Source organism: Pipistrellus kuhlii, unplaced genomic scaffold, assembly GCF_014108245.1.
Source record: "Pipistrellus kuhlii isolate mPipKuh1 unplaced genomic scaffold, mPipKuh1.p scaffold_m20_p_37, whole genome shotgun sequence".
NCBI lineage: Eukaryota > Metazoa > Chordata > Mammalia > Chiroptera > Vespertilionidae > Pipistrellus > Pipistrellus kuhlii.
The window spans coordinates 3,449,060-3,460,932 of record NW_023425537.1 but is presented as its reverse complement, the minus strand read 5'-3'; the positions used below and the strand labels follow the sequence as shown (position 1 = coordinate 3,460,932).

Sequence of the window (11,873 nt, the reverse complement as noted above, 5' to 3'; positions counted from 1 at the left end):
TTCCCAGATGTCTCTTTCCACCACTCACTGAAAGGCAGGTTTTCACATGAAGGGAGACCACATGGCACCCTGGATCTCTGCCACCCTGGTTTAGTAACTTCTCTCACCCCTGGGCTGTCCTACTGTGATTGTAATGGCTCCACATTCACCTGGAATGCCACTCTCATCCTTCCAACCCCAAATAAACATCTGCCTGGATTGCAAAACCCTCACCGAGGATCTGTTGCAATTTTTGTCTTTGTCATTTATTAGGGATTACTCATTGCATGTGTGCAATCCAGGAAGAGACTGTGGAGGATATGTAGATCTATCCCTTCATTTGACAGGACGAGTTACAGTCACACGGTTAGGTCTGGGATCCAGGTCTTCTCATTCCTCAATAAGCAGCCTCCATGAGATTTATGTTGACTAGGCTCCACTGGAGTCTTAGGATGGAAGAGAGACCGACTCAAGCCTTGAAGTAAGTAGTGTTATTGAAAGTGATAAGGGAAGGTTATTAGGGAAATGCTTTACTCCATGACAGCTAGTCAGACCTGTGCATGAGCACAGACTTTTTTCTCTGAGGATCAGCAGATCTGGACTGTGGGATGTGGGGTGTAGGGTGGGGGTCACTTTTTTTCTGTATGTCAGTCTCAAAGTGTAGTCTAGTTTCCCTTGGGAACTCGTCTTGGCATGGTGAGAGAGGCATGTACTTGTTTCATTCCTTCTATTGTCATTTATCTTTACCTTCACCCTACATCTTACTTTACAATGAGTGTCATAAATTTACTTCTTACCAGTGGAGTAGATCAACACTTTTATTTGGATTTGAGTTAAAAAAAAGAAAAAGAAAAAGAAATCTTTCCAGTCAATACCACTTATTCTAAATGAAAAAAGGAGGCCAAGAGCTTTCAAACCACCAATCCAATGCTTTTAATAGTCATTTGTCCTAAACTTACCTTCTCTGCTTCAAGCGGAAGGCTTTTTGTTCTTGTCATGGGTAATTTGCTCTATTTTTGCTTTGATGATGTTCTGGAAGATATAGATGTGAATTATACTAAGTTCATTCTCTGTATTCCTTATGCCAAGATTTTCTCTTGGCTTCTTTATAACATTTGCTGATTTTATTTTTTACTGTATAGATTAAATAATTCTCTAAGATTATGTGACTAGAATTACATTCACTATTCTAGGCAAAGTCATATTATAATATGAGGATAATATTTTCTGATTTGTTTAAAAATAGCCTTCTTACGTAAGTTCAACCTTCTGTGGCCATTTTTGGCCTCAGCAGTCCTTTGAACTGTTATAATATACCATAGTTTTACAAGGAATTTTCTTTTATTTTTTTAACGAGGCTCTTTACTGGAAGCTTACACCCATTTCCCTTTAAGTGCAGTAATGCTTTGTTTGCTGATATTGGTTATCAACTTCCATTTTTCTTCCCACTATGTAAGAACTTCAAGTTATGATTATATTCCAGGGACCTTATCAGTCATCTTAACAATCGAGTTAGATACTAAAAATCTAATTAAATATTTGATTAAATCAAAAGACTTTAAAGTTTCACTAGTCTTAATTTGTTGATTAAAAGGAAGCAAAAATATTATACTATATGCCTCTTGACATTTTTCTTTTATTTTAAAAAATACTTTTTGCCTTTTTTTTTTTTTTTTTTTTTTTTACCATATCATATCTCGGGTGTGTAAGGGCTATGCCATAGCTGTCATTACAATGAGTTGATAAGAAATTCTCCCAACCCAGGAGCAACTGATGTCAGCTGGGGTCATTTTGCAATCTGGAAGTTCTCGTTTTTTTTTGTCTTACATATAAAGAGTTGTCATTACCTGTAGCCCCATCTCTGTCAATAATTGTAGCTAAAATTTGCTGATTGTAATGCATACACGTTAGGATCGAACATATCTGCATAAACGCTTTTACTTAGTATTCAGATGAATGTATTCTTTTACTTAGTATTCAGAGAAGAAAGGGATCCTCAAGACTGACATTGGCTTGACAGAACTTCCCCACATGGGCCAGCAGTGTCTTATAGCTCTTCCCATCAAGAGATAGATTCTACTTCTCTATTCTTTGCTTCTGGTTTGGCCTAATGACCTATTTTGACCAATAGAACATGGTGGATGAGTTGTGTAAGTTCTGAAATTGAAGCCTCAAGAAGCCTTGAAACTTCAAAGCGATTTTTCAACATGTGTTATTCTTTCCATATCTGCCTAGTTACTGAGTAAAATGATCATAAAAACAATAGAGAACAATGCCAATGAATTCTTATGTGAATAAAAAAGTTTATTAGAATACAGAGAAACAACAAAACATGAGAAATTCCCCCTAGGAGAATATACAGTGTATAAATGGAGCCCAGGTCTGAGAGTGTCAAATCGGTGTCACTCAAGGGCTGTAGATAAGGTCCACCTTGCTGGAAGGATAATCTAGAGCCCCCCAAGGAAGATAAGGAAGAATGAGAAATTTAGAGGATTGGGATAATTTCTTATCTGGTGGATTACGAATTATTACAGAGTTGGTCCGTATCAAAAGGAAAAGATAGCAAGGGAGTTTTAAATGAACCAGAATGTGCTCACAGAGCCAATGGGACGGTGGTGAGCTCATTGGAATCATGAAGCCCAGAAGATGACCTGAGCCAGATCCCATGTGTCCTCAGGGCCATCACAAGAAGTGTGTACATCTGTGCAGACAGAAGTAAATAGGGATGACGGTTACAGAGAAGGGGGCTCAGCAGTCACAGACGGCACAGCACATGGGGCGGGGGCAGGTGGAGATGACACAGGTGGGGCGATAGCAGTTGGTGTGGCAGGAGACCTGGCCACAGACTGGGCGGAAGCAGCAGCAGGGGCAGCAGCAGGGCCGGCAGCAGCTGGAGCCGCAGCAGCTGGAGCCACAGCAAGAGGGGCGGCAGCAGCTGGAGATGCAGCAGGTAGGCCTGCAGCAGCTGGAGCCACAGCAGGAGCCACAGCAGGTGGGGCGGCAGCAGGTGGTTTGGCAGCAGCTGGGGCGGCAGCAGGTGGTCTGGCAGCAGCTGGGGCGGCAGCAGGTGGTCTGGCAGCAGCTGGGGCGGCAGCAGGTGGTCTGGCAGCAGCTGGGGCGGCAGCAGGTGGTTTGGCAGCAGCCTTGGCCACAGCCCTGGTCAGAGCAGACGGAGCCACAACAGGACATGGTGTCAGAGGGTGGAGGTTCTGGGTGAGTTTCCAGGAGAGTGAGGTTCTTGTGTTTGGGGGTCTCCTTGCCCATACCTCCTTTTATACCCTGTTGAAGAGCTGCTCTCCCTATGACATTATTTCCTTATTGTTATTTACCCCACGAGAGAGCTTAATTATTTAATTTCATAATTGTATGTTTCTAGTGAAGTACTCCAAAAATGGGAAGAAATAGCACATTTCCCTTTTCTGGTAAGTTTCTGTGTTCCAATTAAAAGACTTGTCACATACTTTTCTTAATGGGTGTCACCTTTGTTTCTGACAGATGCAGTGACTTTTACAAGGCACTTGTCACATGACTCTGACATTTTGTTTTTGAATGGGACATTTCCTCCTATCTGTACACTGCTCCGTAAAAATCATGGAGAATGGTTCTTATAATGCTGATCTATCTTTTGTCAGCAAAGATGAGAGGAACGTGTGCTGGTCAGGGGAATAAGAAAAATCAATAAGGAGGATAACTGATCTGTGTGGGCATCTTAAAGAGTCAGGGAAAATAGCTGGACACCAAGGAAGTTTCGAATTCCGTGTCAGATTTTATTTCACTGTTTCAAGCTGACATTCTTAGCACTGGATCTGTTGTATATTTTTCACAATAGGACAGTAATGGTAGGAAATTTTTAATTTATCTTTTGATTGTTAAACCTTCAAAGTGGATATTTTATTACAGAAGCATTTGTGATATAAACAATATTTATAATTATTAGGCCTTCCGTACCATGCTTCCATGACAAAACTGAGGCTGTCTTACTTTGGGCACATCAAGAGAAGGCAGGCTTCTTTGGAAAAGGCAGTAATGCAGAGGGAAATAGAAGGCATCAGGGAAAGAGGAAGAAAATATGAGGTGGATTGACTCCATAGGGTCTGGGGTGGGAATGGGAGGATGAGGACAATTGTGATATCATAATCAATAAAAATAAATAAATAAATAAATAAATAAACCATAGGAATGAGTCTATAGGAGCTGAGTAGGCCTATTGAGGACAGGACACTGTGGACATCACTCATTCACAGGGTCGCCAGGGGTCAGAGCTAACTCAACAGCATGGAACACACACACACACATATCCAAGACATTCTGTTGGGTATTATGGGGGCATGATGAAAACCCCTCATAATCTTTCCTGTGTAAGAATAAGACAATCAAGGTACATCCCCTGACCGGTTTGGCTCAGTGGATAGAGCATCGGCCTGCGGAGTCAAGGGTCCCAGGTTCCATTGCGGTCAGGGGCATGTACCTTGATTGTGGGCACATACCCAGTTGGGGATATGTGTATATGGCCAGAGTATATGCCAGGATTGCAAGCTCAATTCCCAGAGGGGGGCATGATACTCTCTCATACTGATGTTTCTATTTCTCTCCTCTTTTCCCTTTCTGAGATCAACTGAAAACAAAACAAAACAACAACAACAAAAAAAACAACCCCACAAAACTTCTGTAAGGTTAAACAGAAAGTAAGCTTGTCTTAATCTCAGAGCAGCCAAGAGTAACACTTCCAAGCCTTTGCTGAAGCAGTCTCATCCTCCCAGAATGTTTCTTCTTTCTTGTCAACTCTGCTGATTCCCATTCATCAGTCAAAAACCCAGCTGACAGTGCCTCCTTCTCAATGATACCCTCTCTGAAAATCTGCCCCATGCATGTGTGATTGTCCCCTGCATTGTGCCCCTAACTCTCTGTATCAGATGCTTGCTTCTGTCTCTCCCCCAGTTGCAATGCGGATGCCCTGAGGCTATGAGCTATGACATTTACTTTGTCCCATCCTGGGGCAGAGGACACTAGTGACCAATGTCTGTTGAGTAAACGAAGGCTTTTGATGGCATAGGAGCATGTAGTGGTCCTTTTAAAATAGTAACTTTTGACTAATGGAGAAAAGAGGGAGAAACATTCCAAAGGGATCATAGTTACACTCGAGGAAAATCACATCTATTTATTTATGTATGTATTTATTAGTTGCATATTATTGGTGAATAAAGAACCCCAAAAGATGGTGTTTTAAAAGATCACATTTTATGTTCAATTTTTGTAAACCTTTCTCATTAAAGTCATGGGTGCACCATGACTTTAGTTGCATTTTCTACTCAAAAACACTAGCAAATGATTAGTTGATTTGCCTAAGATTAAAAAGGTCTCTAGAGAAAACTGGTGACCAATGACATTTGACCTCTGTTGGAAGTTGAATAGTCTCTGCTGTCTGTCCAACAGGTACAGGCAAAATACAATTACCCAGGACCCACATATAAAACTTTTTAAAAAGGAGACTACAATCACATTTAATTTTCAGTGCCCAGAACAAAGAGGTTTATTTCGGTATAAGAAAAATCTTTGCAAAGGAGTACAAGAAAAAGGCTTCATTGGACTTCCATGTCAGAAGACTTAGAATCTATGGCCCCACAAGTGATGGAGACAATCTTCACAATCCTTAAGCATGAAGTATGGATGTCTTGGAGACAAAGGGAGAGATGTTGGGAGAACTTAATTCATTAGGAGGTTCTGAATGAAGGAAGGGAGTTTGGACAGAAGTTGGGATGTAAGCAGAGAATTAGTAGGGCTGGAGTTTGCTATGGGACCCAAGAGATCAGTTATACATGTTTTGAAAAGCAGGGTCTGCATCTTTGGGGAGGAAGTCAAAAAGGAAGTGATGTGTTCAAAGCAGAGATTCAGCAGTCACAGACGGCACAGCACATGGGGCGGGGGCAGGTGGAGATGACACAGGTGGGGCGATAGCAGTTGGTGTGGCAGGAGACCTGGCCACAGACTGGGCGGAGGCAGCAGCAGGGGCAGCAGCAGGGCCGGCAGCAGCAGGGCCGGCAGCAGCTGGAGCCACAGCAAGAACCACAGCAAGAGGGGCGGCAGCAGCTAGAAATGCAGCAGATAGGTCTGCAGCAGGGGCGGCAGCAGCAAGAGCCACAGCAAGAGGGGCGGCAGCAGCTAGAGATGCAGCAGGTGGGGCGGCAGCAGCAGGAGCCACAGCCCTGGTTAGAGCAGACGGAGCCACAACAGGACATGGTGTCGGAGGGTGGAGGTTCTGGGTGAGTTTCCAGGAGAGTGAGATTCTCGAGTGAGCTCTCTCCTTGCCCTCTGTTGCTTTTATACCCTGCTGAGGGCTGCGGTGCCCATGTGCAGGACCCTTCTTGTTGTTGTTTGTCCTGGCTGAAAATCAGTTCGTTTTAGGAAATTGGATAATTGTGTTTACCTGATAAATGTTTCTATTTTAGGAACAGCATCATTTCCTTCTCCTGCGGTGTAATGAGCTGTCCAGTTTGGTAAATGCCAGGTGAATCAGCGCCCATATTTCTCTGTCCCATGTGTTTTCTCAAGTAGACCCATTACCTGACACCGCTTCATTGGATTTTGCAAGGGTTAATTTTTCATTGCTCCATTTGACTCCAGAATAATATATTGAGAATGGGTTTATGATGTTAGATCTCTGCTGTCAAAGAGTAAATCATATCATCATGTACTGGTAGTAAAATAGGGTAGAAGACCCATCTTGAAAAGGGGTGGGGGCAGTTATTTGTGTGCAATTAAGTATACCCTGATTCCTTTGGATTTCTTGGATTGTCAGGTATGAAGGATCGAAACAAAGTTCCTATCTATTTTTTCTTATTGAATCTATTTGATTTGAAACAGTTTGAAAATATGGCAGACCACCTCTCACATGTTAGATTGTAAAAAATTCAAAATTTGTCAACATTCTCTGATAGTGAGACTAAGTAAAAACAGGCACACTTCCACTTTTCTCAGGAAGATTTGACAGTAGGGAGCAGCTCCAGGCCACACCCATCTTCAGTCCCAGGACTTGCTGCCTCATTGGAATTATGAGGCCCAGTTTAGTTGAGTGACATCAGCCCCACTCCATGTGCCCCAATGGTCCACACAAAAGGAGGGTCTGCATCTGTGAGGACAGAGGTAAATGGAGATGGTGGTTACAGAGCAGGAGGCTCAACAGCAAGAGGAGGCACAGCTTGGGGGTGCGGTGGGGACAGGTACAGATGACACAGGTGGGGCAATGGCAAGTGGTGCAACAGGAGACCTGGCCACAGACTAGGTGGAGGCAGCAGCAGGGGGGACAGCAGCTGGAGCCACAGCAGGAGGGGCGGCAGCTGGGAGGGCAGCAGGTGGTCCTGCAGCAGGTGGTCTGGCAGCGGCCTTGGCCACAGCCCTGGTCTGAGAAGCCAGAGCCACACAGGAGCTGACCATGGGTGACCGAGGATGGAGTTTTGATGTTGGTAGGAGAGTGAACAGAGAATTTAGAAGTCACTCTGCTGTATGTTCTCTTTCATACTGTGCGAGGAACTGTGTCCAGGTCCTGGACCATTTTCTAGTTTATTTTTTTAAATAAATATTACTCTAAAATTAGAGCATCATGTTTTTCTGGTTAAAGATTTTTAAGATGAAGAAAAAGACGATTTCTCTTTTGTGATGTGTTAAGAGTTTCCAATCTGGCCTTTCTCAGAATCATCTTTCCTACTTTCTTCTTGGTCAAGAAGGGCCATCACATGATTCAGTCACCTGTGATCTGTATATCATCCCATGATGCCATTTGGATCAGTTATTCCCATGATGCTGAGATCTCTTTGATGTTAGAAGAGAGGGACTAGAAAGAAAAAGGCTCTCCTTTGTGAGTCACCTGTGTGCAATGAGGAAGACAGCCTGTCTGTGAGACACGGATGCTCATTAGATAGTGGACTCTCTGGCTGCCCCCAAATATGTACTGAGTACTACTTCCTGCATTCAATTGGAAACCGTTGCCAATGACTCAATTGTTTTTAAATATTAAAAGATACTCTCACTCAATATGGAGCAGCGTAAGCACCAACATGAATAATAGCAGTAATGGATTTTAACTCATTAAATAAAATAAAAATCCATGACTCCATAGTGCGACTAATTAAATAAAAAAATATTTTGAAAGGAATATGAGACAATTATCTATGACAGTATAATATCAATTAATAAATGTAGAAGAATAAAAATAGAGTTACCAAATCATCACTTACAACCCTCATAATAAAGCTTGATTCAAGTAAATATTATCAGTGGATGCTATAACTGTTGGGTTAAAGTTGGACATATAATAGGCTATTTGCACACTTTCAAACTAGTTCTCCGTCGATTATTTATTCATTTCAAAGGAAGACATACTAACTGTGCTGTAGAGAAACTTGAGAGCATAACCTTCACCATGGGATCAAGGGCACAAATGACAGTGTCACTTACATGTTAGATGTATGTTAGGTAATAGTAATGTAAACTGTGGTTATGCAAAAAAAATGTTCTTAGTCTTAGGACATAAATCTATCTGTATCTAAAGCAGATCATTATCTATCTACTTACCTGCCTACTCATATTTCTCTATTGGAGAGAAACAAAATGTGGCAAAAAAGTTGAATCAGGGTAAAGGCTAATGGTATAAAGGAGTTATTTGGCACAGTTCTGTGTATTTGAAAATGTTCAAAAATGAAAAGTAAAAAATATCAAAGGGGATTGGAGTTGAAAATATTTTTTTTCTGCAGTATTAGTGTATTAAAAATAAGTACTCTGTATCTTTTGGGGGAAATAAAGTATTTGACACATTTTACTTTGTAGGAGTCTCTAGTCCAAGATCCCTTTCTTATATTTCTAACCAATGCAGTAAACTTTCTCCCAAAAGAGAACTATTTTGTTGTCAATGGATGGAGCTGACATTAGAGAAGCTGAGAGTTTAATAAATTGGGTTGCATGAGGGATGTATAAACCTTGAGGAGGACTCTCTAGTTTTCCAAGAAAAAGAGACAGAGATAAAATGATGGATATGGGGAGAGGAAGGAAGAAGGAGAGAGAAAGAGGGAAGGAGAATGAAGGTAACTAAGAGAGGAGTGGAAAGATATGCTCTTAACATTTAAGAAAGGTTTGCTATGGGATATAATCCCACACAGTTTAAATAAAACTCTTCAATATTCTTTAATGCTTTTGGAGTCATCTATGTATTGTTATTATTTCTGGGCTTGTTTGTTTGCTTTTAATGTTAATACATGTTAGGGTTTTCCTGAAGGTGAGAACAAGAATTACAAAACCTGATTCAATTGTGTGTTGGATATAATTTCCCTGGAAATGAGGACAATCATCACAAAGTAAGAAACACAAGAACAATGTATTTCTAAGCCAAGAAAATAGAGCTTTATTTAGAAGCAACAATAAGATACTGAAGCATCCCTCTTAAAGGAAATATAAGATAGGGCCCTTTAATGTTTTCCTATCTGAGGCTGTGACATCAGTGGCCCTACAGGAATTTCCATATTTTGGACAGGATGACCTGGAATCCAGAAATAAAAAAATCAGATACAGAATATGCATAAATCTAATAATTGCTTCTTATAAATGCCACCTTATTTCATCCTCTGGATCCACACCAGAGAAAAGTCAACTAAAGAGAAAGTTTGGCCTGAGGCCAGGACATGGACACAGAGTTGAGGGGAATTGGCAATCCTACGGCATCTTTGAGGTGCACAGGGTCTGCTTCTGTGATGAGCAAGGTGCAGGAGAGAGAGTGGGTGCAGGATGGTGCTCAGCAGTCACAGACGGCACAGCACATGGGGCGGGGGCAGGTGGAGATGACACAGGTGGGGCGATAGCAGTTGGTGTGGCAGGAGACCTGGCCACAGACTGGGCGGAGGCAGCAGCAGGGGCAGCAGCAGGGCCTGCAGCAGCTGGAGCCACAGCAGGAGCCACAGCAGGTGGGGCGGCAGCAGGTGGTCTGGCAGCAGCTGGGGCGGCAGCAGGTGGTCTGGCAGCAGCCTTGGCCACAGCCCTGATCAGAGCAGACGGAGCCACAACAGGAGTTGACCATGGTGTCGGAGGGTGGAGGTTCTGGGTGGGTTTTCAGGAGAGTGTGGTTCTTGACTTTGGATGTCTTCTTACCACATGTCCCCTTTTATACCCAACTGAGGGACTTCTATGATTATGAAAATACTATTTCCTTATTTTTGTTTATATGACTAAAAATGCATTTAGTAAATAATATCATTGCATTTTTTTTCTAATAAAAACTTTCATTATATAGAACACAGACATTTCCCTTTTATCAAGTTCCCCAGTGTTCCCACATGAATCACCTTTTGTGTTTTTCCCTTGTTTGCAGTGCTATAAGATTTCACTCCCTGGTGTCATGTGACACAGGCAGGCCACTATCTCTTGTCTGGTCCTCACCTTGACATAATTTTGGGAGCGCTTCTGATGGGGCTAGGTTTTCTGGTGGAAATTTTTATGTTTCCATCAGATGGAATGTTGATAGGAAAGAAGGAAATCAGCTCATTTCTTAGAAAGAAGGAAACTTATGATTCATTGCGTTTTCTGGGTGTCCATTGAGCTAATGAAATTACTAGCACATTCCAAGCTGTGTTATGTTTCATCACCCTGATGCACTTTGAAACAGTTAGCAGTGACTCAGTGTTTTTAAATAGCTAAGAGTCATCTGGGATGATCACTTTTGATCTTTATAAATCTCTTCTCAGGTCGGGAAGAGTAATTGGATCAAAATTTTTTATCGGCCTTTCAATTTATCAAGATATGTCATGGTTATACTTTATGGACATTTTCTTAAAATCTTTTTTAAACATTCTGAGCTAAAAGATCTAGTAGTTTTTGTAATATCACTTATATTTAAGATTTTCTTAGATGAACTAAGAGGGATAGAAATGCCATATTCATCATCAAACATGCATGTACACAGAAATTGCATCCATATGGTTTTGTAATTAATGCCTATATAGTTATAGTCATAATAAGAGGTCTTCTTCAGTGTCACAGGCATTCAGGAAAAAACTAATTTGAGGAAAGAACAAATTACCCTCATGATATTCCCTCTTCCTGCAAAGTCTCTCGTGAGTTCAGCATTCTCCTAGTTACCTTTTATCAGGAAGTTCAAATGCCATCTTCCCCCATGGTCTTTCTTGGCCCATGCAAAGCAAAATTCTTTCTCCATTGACCTTCTGTTGTGCTTTGTGTATGTATGGGTCCTACAGCATTCTCCACCAGAAATGTATGTATATAGCTAGCTCTCTCTAGAATGTCAACTCCATTAGGGCAGTATTTTACCCATCTTTTTATCCCCCAGGCTTGAAATAGAGCACATTTCTTAGTAAGTGAAGAGTTTGTCTAGGTCATAAAAAATGACTTACTAATGTTGAGAACCTTATTCACACATATAGACAAAAAAAGAATTAAAGAGAACAAACAAATGAGAGTAGGCATAACCCTGGCTCGTGATGATAAGAGGGATATATCTGGAAGGTCTATTTTAATAAATAGTGAGAGATATTGTGAGGTTGCTAGAATGTGGGAAGGATCGTGTGTAGCCTTGAATTCCATAATAAATGGTGAGGATCTATTAAAAGCATTTAGGCAAGAAGTAATGTAATATATTTATTATATATGATTTATTTTAATTTTTGATCTGCCTTTAGAAATGCCAAAATACACTTGGATTTCCGGGGAGAGATGTTGCTTAAAAGGTTTAAGTGGGGCAGGGTGGGAAGTGTGTTCACAGCATCAGGTGATAAAGTGAGTATAATAGTTATTTCAAAGGAAGAATCAGAAGAGAATTGGGCCAAAATGAAAATGGAGATATAAGGAGGGTTTTTCAGAAAAGTTATAAAAGATACCTTAACTATTTGTTTATATAT

The 11,873-nt window shown here is 41.3% G+C and overlaps 2 protein-coding genes across 5 annotated transcripts; both read right to left on the bottom strand.

Moving 5' to 3' along the window:
- Nucleotides 1-2,727: 2,727 nt before the first annotated feature.
- Nucleotides 2,728-6,288, bottom strand: LOC118702116 (keratin-associated protein 4-8-like). Of its 4 annotated transcripts, none has more exons than XM_045570780.1 (2): nucleotides 5,879-6,288; nucleotides 2,728-3,122 (listed from the first exon to the last, which is right to left on the bottom strand). In XM_045570780.1, exons 1-2 carry the CDS (start codon nucleotides 6,213-6,215, stop codon nucleotides 2,728-2,730), a joined length of 732 nt encoding a protein of 243 aa, XP_045426736.1. In that variant the 5' UTR covers nucleotides 6,216-6,288. The 4 variants fall into 4 exon arrangements, with proteins under 4 accessions (XP_045426736.1, XP_045426737.1, XP_036263669.1 ...); XM_045570781.1 differs by having other exon boundaries at nucleotides 5,963-6,288; XM_036407776.2 differs by having other exon boundaries at nucleotides 5,996-6,288.
- A 3,469-nt stretch (nucleotides 6,289-9,757) lies between these two features.
- On the bottom strand, nucleotides 9,758-10,076 carry LOC118702137 (keratin-associated protein 4-9-like). The gene has a single exon (XM_036407796.2). The coding sequence runs from the start codon at nucleotides 10,037-10,039 to the stop codon at nucleotides 9,758-9,760; it is 282 nt and encodes a 93-aa protein (XP_036263689.1). The 5' UTR covers nucleotides 10,040-10,076.
- Between the last annotated feature and the right edge of the window lie 1,797 nt (nucleotides 10,077-11,873).